The sequence below is a fragment of the Numenius arquata genome, chromosome 2, assembly GCF_964106895.1.
Source record: "Numenius arquata chromosome 2, bNumArq3.hap1.1, whole genome shotgun sequence".
Lineage (NCBI taxonomy): Eukaryota > Metazoa > Chordata > Aves > Charadriiformes > Scolopacidae > Numenius > Numenius arquata.
The window spans coordinates 94892513-94918747 of NC_133577.1; the positions used below are offsets into that span (position 1 = coordinate 94892513).

At 43.9% G+C, this 26235-nt stretch overlaps 1 protein-coding gene across 1 annotated transcript in view; it reads right to left on the reverse strand.

Annotated features, from left to right (window-relative positions):
- Positions 1-9370: 9370 nt before the first annotated feature.
- Positions 9371-26235, reverse strand: part of HMGA2 (high mobility group AT-hook 2) — a 121000-nt gene continuing 104135 nt past the window's right edge. The window contains exon 5 of the mRNA XM_074168985.1: positions 9371-12510. Coding sequence (XP_074025086.1) covers positions 12463-12510 — 48 coding nt within the window. The 3' untranslated portion in view covers positions 9371-12462. The remainder of the gene's footprint in view (positions 12511-26235) is intronic.

A 26235-nucleotide genomic window follows, 5' to 3' on the forward strand; every position in this document is an offset into this window, starting at 1 on the left:
ATGCCGCAGCCGCCGCTGCAGCCGGCACCTCCTCCCTGGTGTGCCTCCTGGTGGGGTGCTCAGCTTGGTCACCTCCACCACAGCACCCTGGCTCTGGCCTCACCATGGCCTTCAGGACATGGAGGAGGAGGTGGTGCTCACCAGCATGGGGATGGGCTGTAGCTGGGTGGTCTGTGCTGTCCCGGTGTTTGCTGGGGACATGGTTTGGGGATGCAGCGTGTGGATGAAGGAGGCTTTCAAAAGGTTTTCAGAGGGGTGTACAAAGAAACCCCCTGTTGTCTGTGTTTATTGCTTTTTGGGGACATCCAGCCTCTCAATCCAGACCATCCCAAGGCTGGAGAGAAGAGGAGGCTTTTGATTCATACAGAATTGATAGCATCTATTGAAATCAATTCCACATGGGGAAACAAGCACTGTCTCTGCATAGTAACACCCAGTGTGGAATATACTGCCGAGTTCAGGCTCTGACTCCGAAAACGCTTGAAGGCAGAACATATGTTTCGGGGGGTGGAGGTTTGAAGATACCACAACCCGTGAGATATCTAAGGCAGCATGAAAGTGTTTTGTATAACCCATGAATGTGAAAAAAAAATAGAAAATCTCAGAAGGCTTGAAACTTTTCTCATACATATTGCACTCAAATGGGTGTAACTGTGGTTTCTGCAGGGTCACTTCTCATTCATCCTCGTATAATGGGAATATGCCTTCGCCTTCTCACTGGATCTCGTTGGGATCTAATCTAGGTGTTCAGATGGGCCGTAGAGCACCTGCCCCCAGCTCCAGGGAAGTGCTGGTAGATATTACCTCTGCTGCTCCTGTGCATCTGCCCTCTCCTCCTTTCAGCCGAGGAGGCTCTGAAAGTGTTTTGGCCTGAGTTTGGTCGGACGACTTCTTCAGTGGCGTGAGGTAGAGAGGTTTCATTGATTTCCCAGAGCTACACAGATTCACACCATCTGGGAAGCTGACACAAAGGATTTACAGTAAAAAAGGTACATCATAGTTTTATTATTTCCTGATGTTGTTTTATTGTTATGACATCACATTCTGGACAATGATAATTCAAAAGCCTCCTTTTATAGCCTTTTTATTGGGCTGCATAGATGGAGGTTTAGGCTCTGTTCAAAGGCTCCACTGTACAGTTTTCTGTCAAACTCAGCCCAGCATGGGCAGTCGCAGCAGGACTGAGCCTGACAGCAGTGTTGGTAGAAATGAATATTGGCTTTAATGAAGCAATACGAATTGCGGGAAGTGTATAGTATGTTTTGATATGTTTAATTGTGATATTATCTATAGCCGAGGGAATCTGATCGGGTTTGAGCTTGCAGTGTCCCATGCCCTGATGCCGTCATCTGCTCCGAATCAGGAAGAGCAGCGCTGATGAACTTTCCAAGTCTCAAGGAAGCTGCTGGCTCTTAATTTAAATATTTGTCCTTGCTATCTGTGACATACGTGCAGTCACTGAGCAGCACTCCTTGGCTGAGATGGTGGTTTTCCATCAGAAATGTGAAGCTTGGAGCATTTTTCCTGTCTCTTATCTTCAGATCACAAGGAACATGACTGGACAGAAAAAGACTGAAGTTAAGTCATGTAGGTGCTACACTCACTGCAGTGAGATTTTTTTTTTAGGGAAGATAAGGAAATATGTCTTATGTAGAACTGTATTTTGGCAGGATCACTTGTGACTGATGACACTTTAATTTTTTAGTCTATACTTCTAATTAGCCTTTCTTATTTAATGAATTGTTCCAGGTGATTTTAAGTGGAAACTGTTTGAAAAATTAGAGAAATCAGATGAAGAAAGACTAGAAGACAATCATTTCACACTACACAAAATGCTTCCCACTGGCTTCTCAGCTTGTGCAGCCAACCCGGCCCACCCATCCTTTGGGAGAGACTGCAAGATTTGCACCAGCTCCAGTATCTGTTGTGACTATTGACAGTTTCCCCCACTTTATGAGTGCTGTACCAAGAGGGCTCAACAAATCATAAGCAAAATACACAATGATAAGAAAATGAAGTGATAACATGACACTGTATTTTTTTTCCTTTTATTTCCATGTTTTAGATGTATACCTATGCTTTTTTGCGGCTTGAACTGACAATATAACAAATGAATGCCTCCTTGCAGGTACATAACAACATTGTATAGCGGGACTTCAAAGCATGTGTGATCTTAGTGCCCCTAACGTACTGGGGGAATCAAAGGAAGAACAGATGCATGTGAATAAATACCTCTAAGCTTCAACTTGGAAATTACTCTAGCCTTTGACTAGTAGCATTCAAGGAACAGGCATGGGAATGTTGCCTGCTCCAGGCAACAGGTTGTGCTGGCTCAGAGGGAAGAGGTCTATCTGTACCGAGTCTGTCCCTTTCACAATCTGCAGTTAGATATTTACTGTGGAACTGGGACGCAGAGCCTGAACCCTATTCTAGATTTTATGCACCTACCCTATGCATGTGATAAAGACAACTGACTTATCTTTGTCTCCCTTTGGAGACACAGCTGGAAGAGGAGTGCAAGGGTTAGAGCAATTGCTCATGAGTAGGAGCTCTCAGCTCAGCAATGTAATTGGAAGCGACCCACACTCCCATTTTTTTTGGAGGTAGGCTAACATCACTGTCTCAGCTTCCTGAACAGTCAGTGGGGAGGGATCAGTGATTCATCCCACCCAGCTTAGACCCATATTTTAGGAAGGAATGAATTTCCCTCTGGCTGATGAAAACCTTAAGATGAGACATGTAACTTTTAAATGACTAAAGCTTGGTGACACAGATCTCCTTCTAAATGCAGAAAACTTGTTTAATTTGGCTACTCTTTTGACCTTCATCTGGAAAAAAAAAAACCCACTAACTTTTCATCAACACCAAATACTTAAGTTTGCTTTTTCATTTACTACTATCCCACTGCTTCCTGGGGTCAGCCCTCCTTAGCTTGTAGGTGTTTGCCTCAGTGGAAACCACGGTGTGGCTGCTCTAGTACTACCCACTACACCTCCATAGACTGCGAGGGCACCCGCTCGTTTTACTGATGCTGTCAAAGTGTCTTTAACTGCCGTTATGCACATGGTGGGGGAGAAGAGCTTATCCCAAAGGTTTGCACTGCAGACAGTGCAGGGCTCTGTCACTGAGGGACTCCGTCCCCTCAGAGCAGAGAAGCCTTTGGACCTTTGTCATTGGGAAACGGAGAGGACCATACACCCAAGGTGTCTCTAGCCTTACATCGCTGTGCATCACCTTCCCAGCAGTGTAAAATCACATCTCTGTATCTCAATCACCCACTGCAAAACTGTGGGGCTGGTGCAGGTGCATTGAACTCACAAAAACAAGGGTTTTGCAAGCTTCTCAGATGAAGGTTGGCTTTGGCTTTTCTCTGCTTAGTCTCCACTGGATAGTTTTACTGAAACCCACAATAACGGGTGAAAGGGAAACCTGATGTAAACCAATTTAAAGCTTTATATGCAGTACAGCAGCCTTAGCGAGGAAACTAAAGGGAGGCCAAATTCAAGGCCAGATCCTGCAAAGTATGAAGTCTGTCAGGTCCCAGGGGCAGTATGATCAGCATCGTCTAGAATGAGGCCCCTGGACTGTACCAAGCTTGGCGAGCTTTCGAAGGTGCTTCAGAAGAAGTCCTGATCTTACCAGTAAGAGTATTTCAAGGTGGATGGAGGTGGTGCGTTAGCTGTGATAGGATGGAGCAGGCAGGGAGCAGTTACTTCTGAAGACTTTATTGATCTGTTTCCTTGTTTTTCATTTTCTAGAGTAACTCACAGCTATGCTTAAGTGAACAGCAGAATGTTAAGTTTATTGGGAGCTGTGTGATAGTCCCTGAATTTCCATAAAGTATTTGAGCAGAAGAGAAGCAAGGTGTGTAAACAGCGGAATATCAGCAGCCTTCCATCTCAAACAGCTGCTGTGAGTAAGGACAGTGGTCTCAGCCTGCTGATACACTCTGGGATGCCCTCTGCTCTGCTTTGCATCTGTGCATGAGACTGTTTTTGAACACTTTCCCATGTCCAAGCCAGGCAATTAGCCAAAATTCAGGGCCCTGGATGTCGTTTCATTCAGAAAGACAAATTGAGTCAGGTGTTGCTTGGCCTAAGCCTATCTCTTTGTGAGGAACACACTGAGTCTGGTCTCACTGAGTCCAGGAATGGATGGAGGAGCCATATGCAGCTTCTTTGATCACAAGTTTAGTCTTCATACTCTGCGTTTGGGCCAAAAATGCTCTTGCTAAGCTTTCCTCTGACCACGCTCCCGGTGATATTTGTGTCACTCTGTCGCTCCTTTCTCCGCTTCTGTTTTTCTCTTGCTTTTTTTGCTTGTAATTTACTATAATAACAATAAAATGTCTTTTACTAGTTTCACAGAATCTTCATGGTTGGGAGGGACCTTTGAGATCATTGAGTCCAACCACAAAAAAAAAAACTAAAAAAAAAAAACCTAAAAAAACCAACACAAAAAACCCCCAACCAACCAGAGAGAAAAAACCAACACCAAACAAACAGACACAAACCAACAGTCTCGGGCACTAGAGCATGCCCTGAGGTGCCATGTCTACACGTTTCTTAAATACCTCCAGGGATGGCCACTCCACCACCTCCCTGGGCAGGCTGTTCCAGTGCCTGACCACTCTCTCAGTAAAGTAATTCTTCCTAATGTCTAATCTAATCCTCCCCTGCCCCAACTTTAGACGTTTCTGTGTACGGAGCAGAGGTTGCATCTTTAGCTGGTCTTCACATCCATGAAAGAGATTAATTATGGCTAACACTCATTGCCATAAGCAATTCCAGTAGGATTTCACCCAGCTCCCCAGCACTGTTCTCTTGGTTGACTCTATCATTTGTGTGCATCCCCATCTGTGTCTATTTAGCCTCATGATTTTGCAGGTTTTGGTGTTACCAGAAAAGTCATTACTTATCCACAACCGGTTACTTTCGGGCTGCGTGTCCTAGAAGTGTATTTAAGGCCTTGAGATTCCCCATAATGTAGAGTTCAGAAAAGTACAAAGGTAAATCTATGCACTACAAGCCAATCTGAGTCAAGACTTCACGAGAAAAAGGCAATAGTAGAGGTCATCCTCTCCAGGTCAAGGCTAATTACTGAAAAGAATGGAAACAGCCTTGAAGTTGTTAAGGGAAAGGGGATAGACAGAAGATTATGAATGCTTCCTGTGTTCCATAGGAAATGAAAACTTCCTATTTTCCTTTCTTAAGCCTATTTCCTATCAAAATCAGGAGCTATACCATTTAATTGTGTGTGTTGGTTGAGAAAGATGAGGACCATTTTCATGGAGCGCACACGTATAACCAGACTGAGGTGTTCGGTGTCAAATCCTGACAGAAGGAAGTCAGCTTCCATTCCCAGCATGGATAATTAAATGCTGACGAAGAAATTTAATTCTAAAGTTTTTAATCGGGAACTGTAACTTTCATCCCTATAAAGCTGTGAATAATGATGCACTGAAACTTATTTATGAACCAAATATCCTTATTGGTTTGGATGAAACAAGGCTTCTGACATTCTTTCTTGTCTCCCACCCTGTGCTGTGTCATTGCTGTGGTGTTGGTTTCCATACAACGTAACACTTTGCTGAGTGTGTCAGAGGCACGTGTGACGGAGAATCACCAGAAACCTTTGAAAACCCTAAAATATATATCTATTTTAAAAGTGTTAAAAAGTTGCAGTCATAGTTATGGTCCTGCTGTATAGTTTCGTGGACACAAACCCAAACAGCGATGTGTCTCGTGGTTGTAAACTGTTTGCAAAGGCGAGAGTGGGGTTTTTGTTATGGCCTCCTCAAACACAAATTCTGTGTCATGAGCTTGGCCGCACACGGTGTTGTTTAGGGCAAGACCCCTTTCTCCTTGCAAAGAAGTAAGGTGACTTGTTGATCAGTTGTGGTGGTACCTCTGAGACCTATGGGGACTATAATTGAGCAGTGAGGTGGATCTCCAGGGCATTGCTAGTAACAAAAAACCAGCCGTATGTGCTCCTGCTTTTCTCCTGCTTTTTTCCTGCTCTGGAGAGACCAAAAGTCTGGATTGTGGTGGGAGATGCCAGTGGGTGACATTCCCCAGGTCTTGGATGTTTCTGAAGTTACCGTGTGTTTGTGGGGATATCAATGCCAAAGCTAGACTGTCCCAAACTGAGCACATTACGAACCTTTGGCAAAAACAGTCTTATAACAGCGCCTTAGATAGAGAGTAATTTGTCCTGGCCCCAAGTGCAGCCGCAGTGTAGCAGTGGTAATTCGTTGTAAACACCTTCAGAGCATGGCAGGCCTTGTAAAAACTCTATCTTAGACTATGATGTAGCTTTAAAGACAATACTCTGCAGTTATGTAGGTCCAAAGTAACTCCTTCCATGCATCTGCTGAGCTGATTTGTTTTCAAACGTTGATTTAAATTTTAGTTTTTATTATGTGATATTGCTAAAACTATGGTTTTATGGCAAATGTGTTCCAATGCAATAAAAATGTGCTTATTTTTCTGCCTACTCCCTGAACTAAGAATAAAATGCCTTAAGGGACTATATATATTTAATAGATTTTCTGAATTAAAAACCCCTACGATTAAAATCATAACCTTTGGTGGTCCCACATAATATTTTGTAGCTGACATTCATATATAATGTAATGTAATCTTGTTTTTTGATGGAACTGCTGCCTTTGCTAAGTTTCCTCTCTAGCTAATTAATGTTTCTGCCTGCCATTGATTTTTCAGATCCACCCAGTTTTCATTTGGTATTTTCTTTCACTGATTATTTTAATAGCGTGCCTCAACGTAGCACATGTTTGGATTCCTGCTGCAGTTTTACACTAGCCATCATTAACAATGTAAAGCTCCTCCCTTATATGACAATGCTAATGTACTTAGCTGTGCTTAATTAGCTCCATCTTAGTAGGGAACCACTGTTGAAGACTTGTGTCTTATCTCCTAATGTTTCAATTTCCCCTTTTGCCCGCAGATAAAAGCTGATGATAATCCTGTGCTGCAGGTTTGGGGCACAACCATCTGCAGCCTTATTTTAGAGTGTAAACAGGCAGATTGCTTCCCACTTTAACTGCTCCCACATTGGACTGTTATCTTCAGGCTAATCATAATTATCTTCAGAGGATGTTAATTACAGGAAGATGCCTTCTTTTTCTTGAATGCTAGAACAAGTGCACTGCAAGTCTGGGGCAATAAAGGGGAGGAAAAGCATTAAATCACAGGTGGGAAGGAAAGAAATGAAAAAAAGAATTCCAATAGGTCAAAAAGTCATTTGGGTGGCAAAGGGAAATAAAAAGTGGGAAGAAAAAAGACACATTAAACCTTGCTGTCACAAGGAGGTGCATCAGTCCAGAGGATAAGTGCAACAGCAGAGCCCATCACACCAACGGAAGGACAGGAGGTGGCCAGAGCCGGAGGTGTCCTGGAGCAAGGTGGAACGTGTGCCTGGGGTGGCTTGGCTCCTCATGTGCCTGCCAGTGAGATGGGGTGGGAAGGAGGTCGAGGTTTCCCTGTCACCGGTGTCTCCCAGTGTGGCACACAGCCCGTGTGTTCCAGGAGCCAGGAACAGAGCATTAACCCAGCATTAATTGTGCTAGCCATGAAACATCCAGAGAGCAAGGCTATCTGTATTTTTTAGACAATATATATAATACACAGTGGCAGACGTTCATTTGAGCCAGTAGATGTCATAAAGCTTTAATTTGTATTATTTCTGAATCAATAAGGCATATAGCAATTGGACCATTATGTGCACTAAAGGCTGTACGCCAAAGAACATTTCTATGTTTAAAAATTAATGTGATCAGGAAGACGGTGGGAGTTTTTAAAAAAGAATTAACTGAGAGACAGAAATTCTATGTCCATATATGCAAAGGTGCCGGGGTGAGAAACATTGCTTCCTTCAGGCTTCAGGTGAAGGTTGAGGTGTGACAAATCTGACTCCACTCTCGTGATCAGAGCAACATGTTGTTGCCATTGCTCTGGATCCTGTCTCTTAATGATGTCCAGACCAGATGTTCTGGTTTTAAAGCAAGCAATGGACAATTAAATTGCTGTGCAAGACACTGGCAGCACCAGCTTTCACTAATTCCCCTTCTTTGTGTGGATGAGATGTGATGGGAGTGGAAAGCAAAAGCAGAAACTTAATATGACCCTTGCCACAGGCATCTTGGATAAAGCACTCTTGGCCACCAGACAAACGCAGGCCTTGATCCTGCAGAAGCCGATTAGTTTTATACACACAAATAGTCCCACTGTGGCATAAAGCGTGCAGAAATTTATTGGAAGATGCCCGGAGAAGGGAAGTGGGAGTGAAGCAAGCTGGAGGAATGACTAATAAGAATTAGGGGGGAGTTAAGCACAGGGTAGCAGAAGTTCAGCCACTTGGCTGATCCATAAGGTGGGTGGGTTACAGCTGGAGCTTTGCATCAGATAAAACAACAGGAAGAGCCGAGTGATGGCAACCACAGGGAAGAAGACCACCAGGAAGTCTGAAAAGTGGAATGATCCTTTAATACCACCGAGCAGGGTGAGACGGGAGAGGAGAAGAGGATATACAATGTGATGAATGCAATTACTCACATCTCTGACTCAGGAACTGAATGGGTGTTACTACTTAATGCTTTTTTTGTGATTGTATTTCGGTTATTTTATAAGTAAGCGAGTCCAAAGGGAACATGCCATGAAGCCCTTGGGAAAGCAGGGGTTACTAAGCCAAAAGAGATTAGGTGGAGAGTTTGCAAGTGAGTGAACACAAAGAATGTGTAAACCTAAACATCTGAGGAATTAATGATCTGAACAATCATCTTAGGTGAGAGAAGCATGGTTGCAAATATGAATGAACGGACACGCACCACAATCTTTAAATCTCATGTAACAGGCCAGGGGACCACGTAAGAGCAAATGAAGAGGGGAAGCCTGAAGAATCCTGTCCAACCTGCTTATGATAACTTGGAGGGGTGGGTATTCAATGCAGAGCTTCCTGAGCTCCTCAAGTTTTGCCCGAGACCATACCCAGCCACATCCCCGTCTCTGCTGCTCTTTTTAACATAAGGGCTGCACAATATAAACTCCATGAACTTGGATGTGAGCTGCAATCTTGCCTAAAAAGAGGAAAAGGCTCATCATCTCGGTGGACCCCCAAGAGGCAGGTTAGAAACCAGGCAACAAAACCCATTTCAGCCTTTCCTGTGCCTCAGTACTGGGGTCCCCAACAGCAAATGGACTTCTTCTCAGGCACATGCCTATACTCCTGGGACAAAAAAAAAAAAAAGACTACTTGCATGCAAAGCTTTTACAAATTTGGTCACTGTGACCAAACTTTATTACCCATTTTATGGAACTGTGACAAAAGTCTAGGAATCAAACAACATGGGGATCACAGAGGCTATTATGTTTATTGTGCTGAACAGACTGTGATAATCCATTAAAGGAACATTTTCAACAAGCAAGCGATTCGAAGTACAATCATAGACAGCAACTCTACACGAAGAACAAAGCAAAAAGTTAGAAGACACTCAAAAGAAAAAGTAAACTGTAGTTAAACATCTTGAAGCGTTTGTTTTTTATTTTTCCTGCAAACACACCTCTCTTGCAGAAATGGTAGAAGAGTTAAATGTCCAGTCTTAATTAGCAGTGACCAATGACAGCAAAGAACAGTCGTATAAAATTTATCTCCCACAAAAATAAACTATATATATAAAAAATTTTATGATGTTCTCACTGATTCAATGGCCACATGCAATTTTTCAGTCTGAAAAAATGAGGTATAGTAGGCCCTAAGAGGTAGTAATGTGTTTTGATTGTACTACAATATATAGAAAATACAAGATTCAGTTCGTCAGAGTGGTAAGTCTCTCGGAGGTTGAAGTGCGACACACACCCAGCGATTATTCCTGTGTCATCCACTGAATACTGCGGTTTTAAAAAATGTGAAAAAATAAAAACAACCCCAAAAGGGACTTGCTAAGGCTTGATTCGATGCCCTTTGAAGTCAGCAGAATTCCTTCTACTGCCTTTAAGTGACACTGGATTTGGCCTGTTAGAGCTACCGTATAGCTAGGATTATTTCTCTTTCACTTAATATTAACGTGTCTAGTTGTAATACTCCGATCAGCTCTTTCTCAGCGATTTCCGTCACTGAACCCTCTGCGGGCTTTCAAGGAGGTCCGCATTTTTTGACACTGCCTCTTGGAAGAAGCCAGTAAGTAGTTATCTTTAACTGCATTTGGCTCGGTACTAAAGCCATACCAACAGATGCCTTCCTGAGAAACTACCCCTGGCCCAGTTATTAATACAATGGTACAAAGTACTGACTAGGAAAGAGAGGAAGAAGGGAAACAAAACAGAAATAGAGAAAATGAAATAGGAGCAGAGTGAGGGAGAGACAGAGAAAGAACAACAAAAGTGAGAGAGAGGAGAATAAAAAACCTCTACATAAGAAGCATTTAAAATAAATCTGGCTGAAACATATTACAAAATCACATTTGTGTAAAATACATGAAAATACTTGTCAAGTATTTTCTTACAATCTACTAATTTTTTTTTAAACACATATTTGTGATTGCATTATGCAAAAGCTGAGCTTGTTGCTTCCCACCTACAAAGCTTCAAGTTTCTTTGAAGGTTTTTTTTTGTTCGTTTTTTTTTTTTTAATACGAAAGTAATTTAAAACGTGTTCATTTTCCACAAGTTATTTTACAAAAATAGTTTTGAATTAGGGATTAGTTGCAGTCCTAACTGTTTCAAACGTCTCAAAACTAATGCTGAAAGTAACAAGTTCATTCCATTTAAAGTCTGGAGGTAGGTCTTTGTCAATCAATTAGTCCATTTCTTTAAACGATTCATTTGAGGTACAAACTTGGACAGTAATATTTAAACATTACTGCTAAATTTTTGTCTATGTCATGTAGTGTCGTTGAAGAAAATTATCCTCACAAACCTATCAGCAATTCAGTACAAAAATATATTCAAGTTAACAGTACATTACACAGAAGTCTAGCAGAGAATAGGGTGAGTACATTAAAAAAAAACCAAAAATCAAAAAAAAACAAACCAAGAGATAGAAAAATACTTAGTTATGCCAAAACACAATAAAGATATTGCTTCCTTAACTGCAATTAAGTGTTGAAGTAGAAATAAGGGGAAAATACAGATACTTATGATTATCTACCCAATAAAAATTTCCTGCATTTAATGTGTATAGCAGCATGTATTTATCAGTCTGTTGAGTTAATTGTAAAAATCAGAGGTAGTATTGAATAGTGGGGTAATATTGCATCTGGTGCTAAAAGTGCTGCTTTGAATGAAAAGATGGAGAAATGCCACCGGCACAGAGGTGCCCAGTGAACCATCCTATGTCAAAATACATTGCTTAAAGTAATACACAAGCTTAGCTGAGGTACATGGTGTTGGTTCTTACATCGTGACTGATGAGTAATGAGGAGAGATTCAATTCTTTTGAAATACTGGTATGGGATGAGTGGAATTAGTCGGAACAAAGCAAAACATATGGATTATTTTTGTTCAGATAAACTCATGACTAATTTTGAGGTACCTTTCTGTACGTTTTAAAACACTTTTCTCGATAAAGACTTAGTCATTAATGGCATAAGAGTGTTTGGTGTCAGTCATTTTTGCTTCCATAGAAAACGCCTGGCTCTACAGAAAGCCGACTCTGTCCGGCTTCCTGTGGTCCAGAAGATGAGGGCTGTTCATTTTATTTACTACTACTTCTGCTGATATGTTTGTATTTATAACTATACAACGTATCTTTGTCTTTCTTCCCTTTTGCAAAATGAAAGTACCTTTTTCGTGTTGATTTCTTTCTTCCAATTACCAGCTGAATGAAGTGAAAGATCAGCTTTCATTTTTTTTTCCTGAAATAACAGTAAGTCTTAAAAAAAAATAAAAATCAAGTACAAGTCTACAAGAAGGTTACAAAAAAAAAAAAAAAAAGAGTAGTATCTATCCCTTATCTTTGGTGTTCTAAAACAGGGAGTTCACTAAGTAGGGAGTGGGTTGCTGGAAGTGTTGCAAGGCTTCAGTGTTACACACCCAGCCTTTCCTATTTCAATGCCCATTATAATGACTATGTTACAAGTTTCTTGTTTATATGCAGTGCAGTGAATGACATAAACCTGATTCGGAGCTCTTCTTGACCCACTCACCCTTACTTAGCAGCTCAAACAAACTACTAGTAGGTTAAGAAAAAAGAAAACAGTAATTAAAAGTTGCATCGTTAATCTGTGTCCCCTTTGTGTTACAGCAGTTTTTCACTAGACCTGGGACTGTGAAGGGATTACAAAGATGATTATAGTCAAATCCTTTTTAAGGTTATGCGATTTTTTTTTTTTTTCCCCCAGGCAAAAGTGGAAAGACCATGGCAATAGAAAATAAGTGGTCAAGGCAGTGTCTTCTCCCTTCAAAAGACCCAACTGCTGATGAGGTAGAAATTGCATGGTGCGGTCTCCTAGTCTTCCTCTGCAGACTCTTGTGAGGACGTTTCTTCAGTCTCTTCCTGGAATACACAAACAGAAAAAATAAATACTGTGGTGACTGTGCATCTTAGGCTGCCACCTCGCTCTTCTCTCACACAGCTGACAACTGCCTCCTGAGCTAACAAAACACCCTTCACAGCTACTGTGACATCTCAAGAAGCCACCTTGGGGAGGAGCAGAAGGTCTCCCCCTCTCCAGTCACCCCACTTTGGTCTCTGGGCACCCATGGTACCTCAGGGGGTGCCATGAAAAAGCATTTTGTGCTGTACTCTGTCATGGCCCTCCTATGGCCAGCTAGAAAATCAAAAGCATTTTGAGTGGGTATCCAGTGGTAAGTGGGTGCTCTGGGAAGCCTTTTCCTGCTCGTTGGCTGTCCTCCTCTAGCCTACTGCTGCCTTCATGTTTGACTTCAGCAAGGCCGCCCAAATGCGATGCTCTTACACTGCTTATTTAACAAATGTGCAGCACCTTTCAGGACACGGGCAGTAAACTGGGGGCAATAAACATTTCTGATAAAAGGGGTTGGCAGTGAAGAGTTGTTTTTTATCAAATGCTGCACATCATCGCCTGAGACAGCACGTGAAAAAGATCTAGAAAGAACAGGAATTTACCCCCTCAGCCAACTGAGACCTTTTAAGAATGATCAGCTTAAAACAGCTTATAACAGTCTTCATACTTTAATAGATTTGATTTTCCACATGGCTTCATTTTGTCTGGGTGGCTAACTGACACAATTTATAACTCTCTTCCTTTCCCAGGCCACTACAGTACACCATTCAGCAAAGCATGCCTCAAAGCTTGCCTGCGTTATATGACCAAACTTCCATTCATTAGTGTTTGAAACACCTCAGCTGTGAAGGGTTCCTAAATGCTACCATGTGTGACACTGCTGCGGAGGAGCGGCATCAAGGAAAAACACTGGGTTTTAATCATAGGCCACTGCTCACTGCAATCCCCTTTCAAAAGGCTTCAACCTCCCCCCTCGCCCCTTCCCCACCACCTCCCTGCAAGAAAAGGCTGAAAAAAAGAGAAGAGCTGTAAATCCAGGGAATAAACATAAGTATAAATGAATGGATGACAGCTTAAAAAATATAACCATAGCAGCATCAAGCCATGAGATTTCACACTGGTTTTGTTTAGTCTGCTTTGGGTTATGTGGGAAATGTGAAAAGCATGAAGCAAACGCTCCCCCCTCTCCCTTCGTGCCCCCCACCCCCTGCTAAAGCTTGGGCCTCAGATATTTAAGCCAGTAGATTTTTACCTCTTGACTAGGAAACAGGCCATGACCCTGGGGTACTCTCTCCAGCACCAGGCACAAAGAAAGATGTAGCATGATCAAAGCCGCGGACAGAGGAAAGAGAGTGAAGTCAAGTGTCAGCTGCCCTCTGACCTTGACTTTTCAATTAATATTTAAATTCCAGAAGACGCCAATCTATCACGCAAATGAACAATTCCTTCCTCGCAACAACTCGTGTCCACTTGTAGCAGGGTTATATTCTCTGTGCTGCTATGAAAATGATCCCCAACTCGTGAAACTCCCGAATTTTACCCTGTCCCCGGTGGCACTGAGGGACCTGGGCTCACACTCCACCGAATCCCATTAATGCGTAATGCATTTTCCCTGCTTACCTTCCCTGCAGAATGGACTGTGACTGTTACATTTCATTAAGAAGAAAAATGGTATCTACAGGCACCTAACGAAGGACTAATTTGGGCTGCACGTGGAGAGACAGAGCGCAAAATATGTGGGTAATGCAGGAGTTGGGATGATCAAGGCAAACACCGGCTTTGCCTCCAAGCCAAGTATTTCAGTTAAAAATTATGACTGTGGGTTCTGTGCTCTTAACATAATACAGGTAGACATGTTTTGGTATTTGGCGATGATCACGTGCTTAATTCCTTACAGCACAGCAGTCAGCCCGGAGCCTCTCACCGCCGTTTCCCAGAAGATGGCTGCGCACGCGTGGGCGCGGAACAGCAGCTCACTTTGTTTTACACTTGGCTTGTCAGGAGACTACTGAAACCTGACAGTCTCATTTTCCATGAAAGTGCACTTCCAATCACCAAATAAGAAGGACGGGGGAGAGGGAAAGTACGTGGAAGGACATAACATCAGAGCGCAGCCAGGGTAGCCACAGAGAGCTATTTCTAGTTAAGGAGTTGCCTGCTCTACTGATTTTTACTGTGAATCTCACAGTATTTTTTTAACTTGTAGCTCTTGCTGCGGTGACCAAGAAAATGCCTGAGAAGCAATTCCTTCATCTACATATGTATGTTCGTGTAATGAAGGATGAGTTTCTCTCATCTGCATATGTGCATGCAAATGTGTGTATCTGTAGTACCTGGAAGGATGAGAAACCAAAAATAAAGCTAAACCCTCCCAAATATTTAAATAATAAATGAATTATTAAAACATATTTGAGACTGGCAGACTTCAAATTCACATCAGTCTTGGGAAAGGCTTTTTTTTCATGAAGAAAAGCTGGCAAAGGGATCAGACTGTTGTGCAGCAAAAAGAAAACTTCCCTTCATTAAGTTCATTCCTTGCAAAAGCCTAAGATAGCTCAGTTACAGACGGGTGGTTTTAAGCCAACCTACCATGTAAGTCCCTTGTAAAGACACAGATGGAGACATGATTGCTGCTCTGAAGTGCTTACAATTCAAACAAAGGGATAATACAAATCAGACATATATGCATGGAGGGACCCAAAGGAAGAAGCGAGTAGAGGTTCTGAAAGAGAAAATGCAGATGTATAAGACAGGAACAGAAAGGGAATTTTTTTTGGACTGGTGAAAAACTGGTTGCACATTTCAGATGGTTGTGCAGCTGTGATCCTCAATCCACCCTTTGTCTCTACACGCACACACACTTCCCCCCAAAAGACTGAGGGGGGCAGGCGTTTTGAAAACTGTGCACCCCCTAGAAGTTGCAAACCGGCTCTGCGATGAGTCAGAGAGATTCACTGAACTGCTGTGTGGCACGTCAAGGTGCTGGGCACCTCAGGGACGCTTCACCATCAGTTAGCACCCTCCAGGCACTTAGAATTCCTCACAGAGCCACCAAGGTCGATGGCATAGCCATGTATCATAGGATCAAGTCCCTGAGTCAAAAGTCAAAGGAGGAACTGGGGATGAAGTGAAATAAGCCCAGATGTGCTTCCAATCAAGTTGAAGAGAAGGGCAAAAAGCAAGAAGGAAAGCGTGGTCATTAGAGCAGACGTTAGAAATCCAAGTCACTCTGTCACAGCGTGAAAGCCATGCAGAGCATAAATTCAGCAACACCACCACAGGAAACGCTCAGCCAAGAAGCCAAGGTTTCAGGTTTCTCGGCAGCCTTAATTCAGGTTGTTCTCACTTTTTAGGTGCATTCGCTGTAGTTGTGGAGACGGAATGGTGACATGTGTTAATTGAGCGTAAATGTTCATCGACCCAGTTTGGCCTTGAACAGCTACTCCCCTGGTTATTTGTTTTCTGCTGCAGCAAGCTCCCAACCGGCTGGGCCAGCAGACTGCGAAGAGAAACCTGAGAAAGCTTCAAACCAGCCAGGTCGGATCTGGCTAACAGGGAAGCCACAGCCACGCAGACCTCATAGAATCATAGAATGATTCCGGTTGGAAGGGACCATAAGGATCACGGAGTTCCAACCCTCCTGCCATAGGCAGGAACACCTCCCACTAGACCAGGTTGCTCAAAGCCCCATCCAGCCTGGCCTTGAACACTTCCAGAGATGGGGCTTCTCCGGGTGACCTGTTCCAGTGTCTCACCATCCTCACAGTAAAGAATTTCTTCCTAATATCTAATCTAAATCTCTCTTCTTTCAGTTTAGAACTGTTATCCCTCGTCCTATCACTACACTCCCTGATAAAGGGTCCCTCCCCATCTCTGCTGTAGGCTCCCTTTAGGTACTGGAAGGCCGCTATAAGGTCTCCCCGGAGCCTTCTCTTCTCCAGGCTTCTGTTCTTCAGGCTGACCTCAGGGTGAGCAGGACACACACCTGAAGGGCAGGGTAAACACACACATGCATAGCTCAGGCTTTATTCCCTGCTGCTAAGACAATATCCCAGGTGGCTTCCCATGCATCTGTGTGCCCCACATGCATGTATCCTCAGGGGTTGACTCACACAGGGATGCACTGCAGAGGCAGTTTCAGGTGGCACATCCTGTCCTTGGTTGTCCCACACATGGGCACACTTATCCTGAGTTGCTACAGGTCACAGTGTGGTATTGTAAGGCAAACTGCAAGCCAGCAGTTACCATTATCAACACCCTGAGTTGTTTCCACCCTAAATTGCTAAAACTGCTCCACCAAGCCAGAAGTGGTGTGGAGCGGAGCTGCTGCCTCTCACTAAAAAGAGCAGCAAGGAGGCTTCCTCCAAATCTCCCACGTGCACAAATGTTTAACAGGTCTTTGCTTGAGAGGTATCACTGGTAAACCGCTGGCAGATGTGCACACTGGACTGGAACCCACCAGTGCAGCCCCCTCGCTTCTCACCGGTGTTGGGTCCCAGCAAGAGAGAAAGGACAGATGTTTCCCAATGGGTTATGGCAGGTGTCTGCCCTAAGAAGGGCTACTCCACAGGGGGCTGGCAATGCTGTTTTTAGCCCCGATTTAACAGTGGTGAAGGTAACAAAAAGGACCAGGAGGCAGGACAGCAGGCTTCAGTTACAAGTGCTGTCTGCAGCCAGTACACCTATTTGGGCTTCCCCAACAAACGATTCCAAAATAGGACAACCTTGGTAGGGTCTGGTTGCCTGAAAATAGGAACCTGGAGTTGTTTTAGATGCCCTGGGTATCTCATCCGGTATCCAGCAGCCAGGCCAGAAGGGTGCTGGTGTCCTGTGTCACACCTGCCTGCTCTGTGTGGACGTTTGTGATCCCCTGGGACACCTAAAAGGGCACAGAACAGCAGCATCGAGATGCGTGGACTGACTAACCCTCTCCAGAGCTATCACACTGCATCGCTGCTTTTGAAGGTTCTACACTGTGGAAAAACAAACTCGTGTATACTGCAGGAATATGTGAAGTGATAACCACTAGCATGTGCACCTCATTCCTAAAGCTCAGTGGTGGCACCATCCAGAATGGAGCTGTGCAACGAATGACCATATTTAAACTACAGCGTCTTTTCAGGTGAGAGTCACCCTGTGTTCCCAAGAGACTTCTTTCCCATGACATCCTGTGGGGTGTGAAATGTAGCTCTACCTGCTGCCCAAGACCTCCATTTGGTGATCCACATTTGGTTGGTGTGGGCTATTTTTCTGGCACTACAAACAGCCAGTAGCATCCCAGTGTCCTCAAGAAGAGACACGCTTACTTCGGTCTTTGTATGTCCTCTGCATTCCTTTTTTTGGTGGACCCCAAAAAAGTGGTGACGACAAAACCCGATGAGAAGAACACTGTTGGTGTTTGAAAGGAGCCTTCCCCCCATCTGCAGAAGGGCAACTGTTTGGCATTTTTGTAAAAATGTTTGTTCTGTTCTGACACCCTGGGGCAAAGCTCCTTTATGGCTACTTCAAGGTTAATTGTCTTTGCCTCAAGAAACTCACGGGCAATTCAGCTGGCAATTCATATTTTTTTTCACCTTCTGCTCATGAATTTCTGAACCATGGATTTAAAAAACTAGAACCAATCTTGTGAGATGAACTCAGGATCACAGTAATGCTAAATATATGGAGCCCTTGAATTTGTCAGAGATTTTATTTTATAACAAAGTATTAGCTATTGGCACAGATTTCACTGGCTGCTTTCTAAGCCCGAGAGGGTATGCTTGAATAGATATGTCAAAAAGAACTGCTGACAAGAGCAACTTGCAAACTGTGGGCCATTGTCTGCTGTTAACTTGTCTGAAATCCTCTGGCATGCAAGCTAATATTTTCAGAGGAGTCCTTGAAGCCAGTGGCTCCTATTGCTGTGCCCAGCTGAGACACGGTGCCATCCCAACTATTTGGCAAACAACACACGGAACCGCTTCAGAAATTTGTACAGCACTGACAGACACTCAGAGCAGGTTTGCTCCGCTTGAAGGTTATGGTGGGATCTGCTGCTTCGAGCTACTTCAGCCCCTGCAGACTGCACTGGCGAGCTCAGTGACAGCTGTCGTTCAGCGGTAAGGCCAACTTTAATTCCAGAAGCTGGATTCAGAGCTCAAATTGTTCTAGGTATTTACTTCACTCATCACAATAAAAGGATTTATTAGGGCAGAAGAGATCACCATGACCATATACAGAAAGGCGAGACAACTCTTCTTACCGCTGGATTAAAGCATGCTTTTAAGAAGGGCACCTAAGGAAATTATTTCAATACAGAAACTCCGTATCCAAATGCATACAATTCAATCAGCCCACAAGCAAGCAATTTCTGTGCACTGTCACTCCTAGCACACGAGAACGAGCACAACTTCTCTAGCACAGTTAAAACCTCTGCCTACAGAGCAGATCTGAGACCCCCTGCCCCCTCCCAGCCCTGTTTCTGCAGTCATTGACTAAGGCACGGGACAGCCCTGGGGGCAGTGAGCAGGCAGGTCCCCCCCAGGGAAGCAAAACTTGTGGTACTTAAATGTCATTAAAGATAAACAGAGAGACAAATAGAGACGTGGCAGCTTTGGGTTGAGATTTAAGGACTGGAAACCAACATTCTGGCTTTAAATGTCTAAGTCCCTATATACTTAGCCTCTAATGGTCCACCTTGTTGCCTAAGGATCTGGGCCTTCAAGAGACTACGACTTGGCCATAGCGTGAGTCCAGTATTTGGACACCAGCAAGCAGCCTTTCTGAGCTGCTGCTTAACTTTCCCAATGCCCAAGTTTATGCTGGTGGGCATGTGCAGAGCTGCCTAATGCTCTTGGGAGCAGTCCAAGGGCTGGCAAGTGTCTTAAAGATCATTTTGACTTGGAGATGTCCTCAAAGTTTCCACGCTCAGGAAGGCAATGCACAACAGACATCGAGAATAAGACTTATCTCTGAGTGTGCATGTACGAAACAGCACTGGTTTGGAAACTCACATGCAGATCCCCATGCTCTCTGATTTGAAGCAGATACTTCAAACAGGGTTTTCTACTTTCTAGGAAGAAACCTACCCACAGAGCTGTTGTGTATGGAGGATGCATCTTTCTTCTGTTGAATTATATAAATAACCAAATATTCTGTGAGGGATGGAAAAGGAGCAGAGAGAACAAAGCAAAACTGATGCTATCCTGCAGGTGACCAGCCTGTGGCTTTTGAGCTGCACAGTTAGTAAGCAAACTCAGGGTGTCCTCTTCTTTCACTGCTGGAACAACACTGCTTGACTAGCAAAAAGGCTGCTCATGGGGATTACTGCATGATCCATATCCCCAGCTGTTGGAGAAAGTGAACTAGCTGGGGCAGCCAGAGTGAAGTCGTGGGGGCTGCTGGTAAGCATGGTCCAGGCCTACAACAGTGGTAGAAACCAGAGAGAGCTACCATCCTTGCACACCCATGAACCACTCCTACAGATTCCCTTCCTCTACCGCAGGAAGCATCTCTCAAGGCTTGGCAAAGTTTTGGTCCTTGAGTAACAGGTTCAGATAACCTGTTCAGAGATAACCTGGTCAGAGGGGACCAGGACAGTGCTCAAGAAGATCCCCTCAGGATAGGACAGGACATTCCTCTTGAGGTTAGAACAGCCTTCTTTAAACATAGATTCAAGTCTCTTCTTCCTGTTAGATTAAGGAGGATTCAAAAACATTTCTCTATTTCCCAGCTTATCTCCCACTAGGAGAACTGTTTGATATAACGGAGTGATAATGAGTCTCTCTGGTTACTTTTGAGAGAAAAGGCTTATCTGACACAGGATTTTTAAATCCAGGAGGGCTCACACTGAGAACTTCCAGAGACAGGAATTAGGCTGGCTGGACTTTTAGATACCCTAAAAAGTACCTGCCTTAGGCTCTGCCTCTCAGCATCTCCTACAGACGTGCTTAAACAAACCTCAGCTCCAGGTGCCCAACTTTGCCACGGATTTGAGAGCAGCCCTGGAGTTAACTCAGCAATGAGGTTTCTGCAAGGCAGCAGGTCGCTCAGCGCTGAAGCCTTTTGAAATTGAGACTCAGCTGTCTAAATTACGTCAGGCCAGATTTCTTAAACGCGATTTGGCATCTGAGTATAGCAAGTGCCTTTTTGACCTAAGCAGGTCAAAACACTTTGAAAAAATCTGTTCCCCATGTGATTAAAGGGAGAGTGAAAATCTCCAGCAAAATCTCAGTACCGGTCAGAAGAATTTTGCAGGAAACACCATTTAAAGTCTGCAAAGCACAGACCTAAAGCGAAAATAGTGCTTGAAGCAATCACGGGTGCTGTGCTAACACTGACAGAGATGTATTTTGTCTTGGAGAGCTTCAACCCTACAAGATATAAACAGTTCTGGTGGGAAGGAAATAAAATATTAAGGGAAAGAAAGCAGCAGTGCTGTCAGAAACATATACAACCGAGCTGGACTAACCCCAACTTTGAGAAGCTGCTCTTACAAACCTCTTGTGGAGGCTGTAAACCGGAGGAGTGGTAAACTGCTCTGCATTCACACAGCACACCGCTTTCCAGAGCCAAAATCCAGGCTGGAGCCTAAGGCAAGCAGAGGCTCTAATAATTGTCTCTAATCACTAATATGTAGGTTCATAATTAGAAGAAAGAGCAAAAAAAAAGGGTGGATGCCAATCTTTAAAAGTCCTTAGGTTTGTACAGTTCACTGAAACGCTGTGGGCCACCGCATTAGCTCTGCTTTCTTGTGGCACTGGAGACGGCAAAGCCCAAAAGGATTCCTTAGCCCACACAGGTAAACCTGGGGGACTCTGCCTTCCTCCTGAGCCTGGGTGGCCCTTGAAACAGCGTCCGTTCCTGTGCATATTTTACGTCAAACAGCAGAGGAAGGACTGCAGTGAAGGTCCCCCAGAACGGAGTAGTGAAAGGAAAGCTAGGACAGGCTTTGAAATGCAGGTCAAACCCACATCGCTTAACTTTTGCCTCCCCCCTGCCCCAGCCCTGCCATTTTAGAACATGAAAAGGAGAATAAAGTAAGGCCTGTTAGATTTCTATTCTCCTCCCCCCTCTCCCCCTCTAAAAATGACTGGTTGTTACAGACAGGAAGCAACTGCCAGAAGTTATTCACCTCCAATCCTTTATCACTTAAAAAAGCATTATGGCTCAGTCCACGGAGCCACTGGCAACTGCGGTTTGGGAACAGCTATCTATCTGTAATGATAAATAATAAAATAAAGAGTCTTCCCTTTCGAAACCCAGCTGAGAGATTTTGCCAAGTGATCAAACTTGTCTGAACCTCGGTGCAGCAGCTTTGAAGTAATAAGAAAGAGATTGAAAACCTGCAGCCAAGAGCCGCACACACCTCATTAGGGCCCAGCCATGCGGGAAGGCCGAGCGGCAGCCGCCGGGCCCGGCCCCGCTTACCCACTGGAGAGGGGCTGCGGGAAGGGGAGATAAAAGAGCCTTTCACAGTGGAAGTGGACCAGTGACATTTTTATGAGCACCAGCCCCGAGGCCGAGGGGGTCTCGGCTGGGCACGCAGCCCCTGCCATGATGCCTGAGTGCAGGCCTTGGCATGGGCAGGAGTGCGAGGGGCTCAGCTGCTGCCATCGCCCTTCCTCAGTCTCCCCCGGTTTTCCCTTTTCCTTCCTTTTTTTGTTTCTAAAGGAGAGAGTTTAACGTACAGGGCTTTACCTTCCCCAGGTTGTGCTCAGAAAAGCGTGTCCCCATCCCGTCCCGTCCCCCCCCCCCCCCCCCCCCCCGAAATGAGAAACATATTTTGAAAGATTGCAAGCTGGGTTCTCCGATCTGGTTCAGCAGAGTTCATGTGAGACTTTGTGGTATAATTCAGCTAAATTACTTTTTTCTCTTTAAGAAAACCCAAAGCAAAACAAAAACACTAAAGCTTAACAGACTTGTAAAACACTTTTAAAAACGTCTGAAGAGTTTAGTCACAGATCTTACCACACAGACACTGGTGAGGCTGTGTGCTGGCAGTAAAGCAGAGTATTTAACTTTGAGAGCTGAAGTTCTGGGTTTAATTTTCAGTTTCAGACTAAACAGCAGGTCTGCAGCGAAAGGCAGGGCGACGGCTCCTGAGCAAAATGGCGTGATGGAAATGCTTTTCTTGCAAACTTTACCAATTGTGTAACCATGGAGTACCAATTTGTGCAGGGGAAAGCGCAAAATCAGAGAAGTTTGTGTTGGTTTTAATAAACTCCCCGCCCCCTTCCCTCCCTTTTTTTACTGCAAAGAATTCTGCTGCTATTTTATTATGTAATGCTGCAGGCTAAAAATATACCCCTAATTTAAGCCATCTTGCCAATGGATCTACAAATACCAGGTAATCCAAAAAGGGTAGTTATGGTTTAATGACATACTCTTCTTGTCATCTTAATATGTTCAACTCCTAAAGGATTTAGAGCGATGCATTTAAAGATTTTTTTTTTCTTGAATATCTCCACACAATCTGGTGGGAAGGGTGATAAAGTATGGTCCTCTTCAGCACAGAGCGGCAACCCAACTTTTCAAGCCCCGTTTGCGCCGCAATCCATGCTACTGCAGGCCGAAGCTTTTTCTTTCTCTAGCAAGATAGTCTGATTCAAAGTGAGTGGGGCTGTCCAACTTAATAGATAGTGATTATTTCCTTTTGATTATAGAACTTTTTATGGGAGTTTCTTTTCCAATTGAACACATCTATATTCTATAATCAAATCAGAAAAGGTATCCTGGTGGAAATGTGTGCTCAAAACATGTTTTCTTTTAGGACTGAGACAGATTTACTGCAATTTATACCTCAATGTTAATCTGTTCCCCTCTTCCTAAACATAAAAAAAATACTAATATAAATTACAGTTAATGTCTCACTGTATAACACAGTTCTCAGGAGACTATTAAAGCCACGGGCGAGCCGCCCAACATACTGTAACTGTCTCTTTGCTCTTCTGATTCTAGTTTCCAGATTTTGCCTCAAAATAAGCATGAGAATCAGGGAAGGGGAGGGGGTGGAAGCCGTTCACTGCCCCGAATCTGATATCTCCCAGGTCCTAGAGCTCACATGTCCCTTCCTTCCAGACTCAAGTCTGGTTTCAATGGAGCTCTCATTTTTCTTCCCACTAATCCTGCCGTGAGATCAACCATTGGTAACTCTGTGAGAAATTAAATACCAGGATGTGGGAAATCTGAGATCTGAATTCGGGCAGAATGCGGGTGATTCATTTGTTTTATGTCTCTCCTCCTCTTTTCCCATGGTTGTTGTGTGGCAAATAACTGGCCAAACCTGAGATCAGAGATCGGACCTGAACAACGTGACTACATTGACAGAGCAGAGGTAAAGCAAGAAGTACACTGGCAATATTATATCCTTTTTTAATATAAGCAACAGTCATTTCTAAAGCGAGATTTTGGCCAACATTTTCTGAAAACATCCTGGCATATCCAGAGATGCCTTATAATGTGATCAGCAGCAGAACTTCATCATGGTGATGCTCACCATCTGCTGGAGCAGACTTCATAAAGAATTTAACGTTTGTGGCATTGGGATCCCAATGAAACAGGATCCATGAGAGAGTGTGCTATGGTACTGTGAGTGCTACAATGCCCAACAGTCAGGCAGTCGTATTGGATGGCTTTTTTCCTTCCTCAATGTGAGAAAAGCACATTTATTTATTTAGGTCCAATAAGGATGAACTCAAGACGCTTACAAACACTGGACTGCCTAAAGATTTGGGTCCTTCATGCACTGCTTGGCAATGTGCTGATGTCTGAAAACCACCTATGTACTTCTGTAGCCTTCAATGTAAAGTACCTAGAAAAATAATTCTTACTGAATAGTCTACTAAGAGATGGTGAAACTCCCAAACTTTTTACGCTGTCTATAAACACAGCAGCACCATGTTCACAATATCCAACGAGCAATCAACGACCAAGAGCTCTGAACAACCCCCCAGACAGCAGCCTGTCTGTCACAGCCCATCCTTGCTGGCTGGGTTGCTTCACACCATCACAGCACTATGGGATGGTACAGTGAGAGCACCAGCAGAAGCAATATGGGATGGAAGCTCCACCGGGGAAACTGGTTTTGGAGTGTCCATCACGCTTTTATTTCGTGTTCACTTTTATGAATCCTTTGCCTGAGTTGCCTTCTCCGAGCTATAAGCGAGGAGGCAGGTTCGCAGGTCCAGCCTATCCATCCCAGCCTTAACGTTTGGCACAGGTGTCACAAGCTGACAGGCTGCCCAGGGAGGCCAGATGTCACCCCAGGGTAGCATGGCAGCACTGATTTCAAGGAACTAAATTCCCCAAATCTACAAATGCCCCATAGTGACTGACAGAGTAGCTGTGAAATGCTGCTGCTTCTTCTTCTATTCCAAGACTGTTACTTTGGGCAACAAGAGGACCTTATAAAATTCCCAAGATGTCATGGAAACCCCAGAATAAAATACGATATTCGATATTGGCTTCTTATTGCTTCCTTCCAGAACATGTTTAAAGATGTATACCAGTTAATAAGGGCTGAGCATATTGCTCTTTTCCCTAGCCAAATCTTTTTAATAGTGCTGGTACGCAAATACTGTAACTGCCCATCCTAGTAAATTATTTAACAGATTAAAAAATGTATTTTCATTGGTCTTAACTTTGATTTTAATTGTGTTTACCTTATTCTACATTCTTTGCAACATACCTCATTTTTAACATAAAATTTGCAAGAGAATTTATACTGTCCTGAACTGGCACAGCAAAGATTTAGTCATTTCTAGAAGTGGCTACATAGAAGGTTCATGTCCCATGTTTTTCAGTCCAGCAGATGAGCTAGGTTACAGTCCTGGAGTATCTGTTAATAATATTTATGTCAGGAAATAAGGCATCTTTCATTGACTTCAGCTGGGTGTGGAGGAGCAACAACAATGCTGAATGTGAAAGATGCAGAGCCTTTATGAAGCAGCTCAGGAACCAAGCTCTCAGAAAAGAGCACTTTCTTCCTGAGCAGCCCTCTGACACACCTAATTTTTGCTAATTAGCATTTTGATTATTTTTGTTGCTGTTAAGTCCAGAGGCTTATTGTTCTGGCAGGTTCAGCTTTCTGGAAATGTCTTAAACATCTATCATTCTGGAAACATCTTAAAATAATCCAAATTTTCAGGGGGTAGCCAAGTACTGCCTAGAATCCTGTATGTCTGTGAAGTAAGATACCCAAGTGTTAGCAGTACAGACTCTTGTTACTCTTGGGAAACTTGGCCAAAATGCGCAGCATGTGTATGCAAAAGTAGCACTGTTTAATTTACTCGACTGACTTTTTTTCAAACATTGTCCCCTGCCCAGCCATCTTCCTCAATGGTGTTTCCCAAGCACACGTCATAGCCCCTTCTCTTCTGGCAATCGTTAATGTGGTTTTGGTTCACGCTGAATCAGAGCCAAGTTCTGAACTGGATGGAGCACCTCCTTAAACAGCTCCTGTGCCACAGCCATGGGGTCAAACACAAAGCCACCCTGTCCACAGCCATCGCCTGCCTGTCTCAGGCTTCTCCAAGTGGGGAGGGGACAGTGAGGAGGTGGGGAGAAGGTGATGAAGAGCATTGTTGACTTAGGGACATATTTTATCTTACCCCTTTGGCCTTCAACCTTCTACCACCAACTGCTGTGCCTGCTCCAAGTGCTATGCATGGAGTGGCTCAACAGCTGTAGTCCCTGAATGTTTCCATGTGCCATTAGGGACAGGTTTTGCCCAGCACACAGGGAAAGAGCAGCGACCT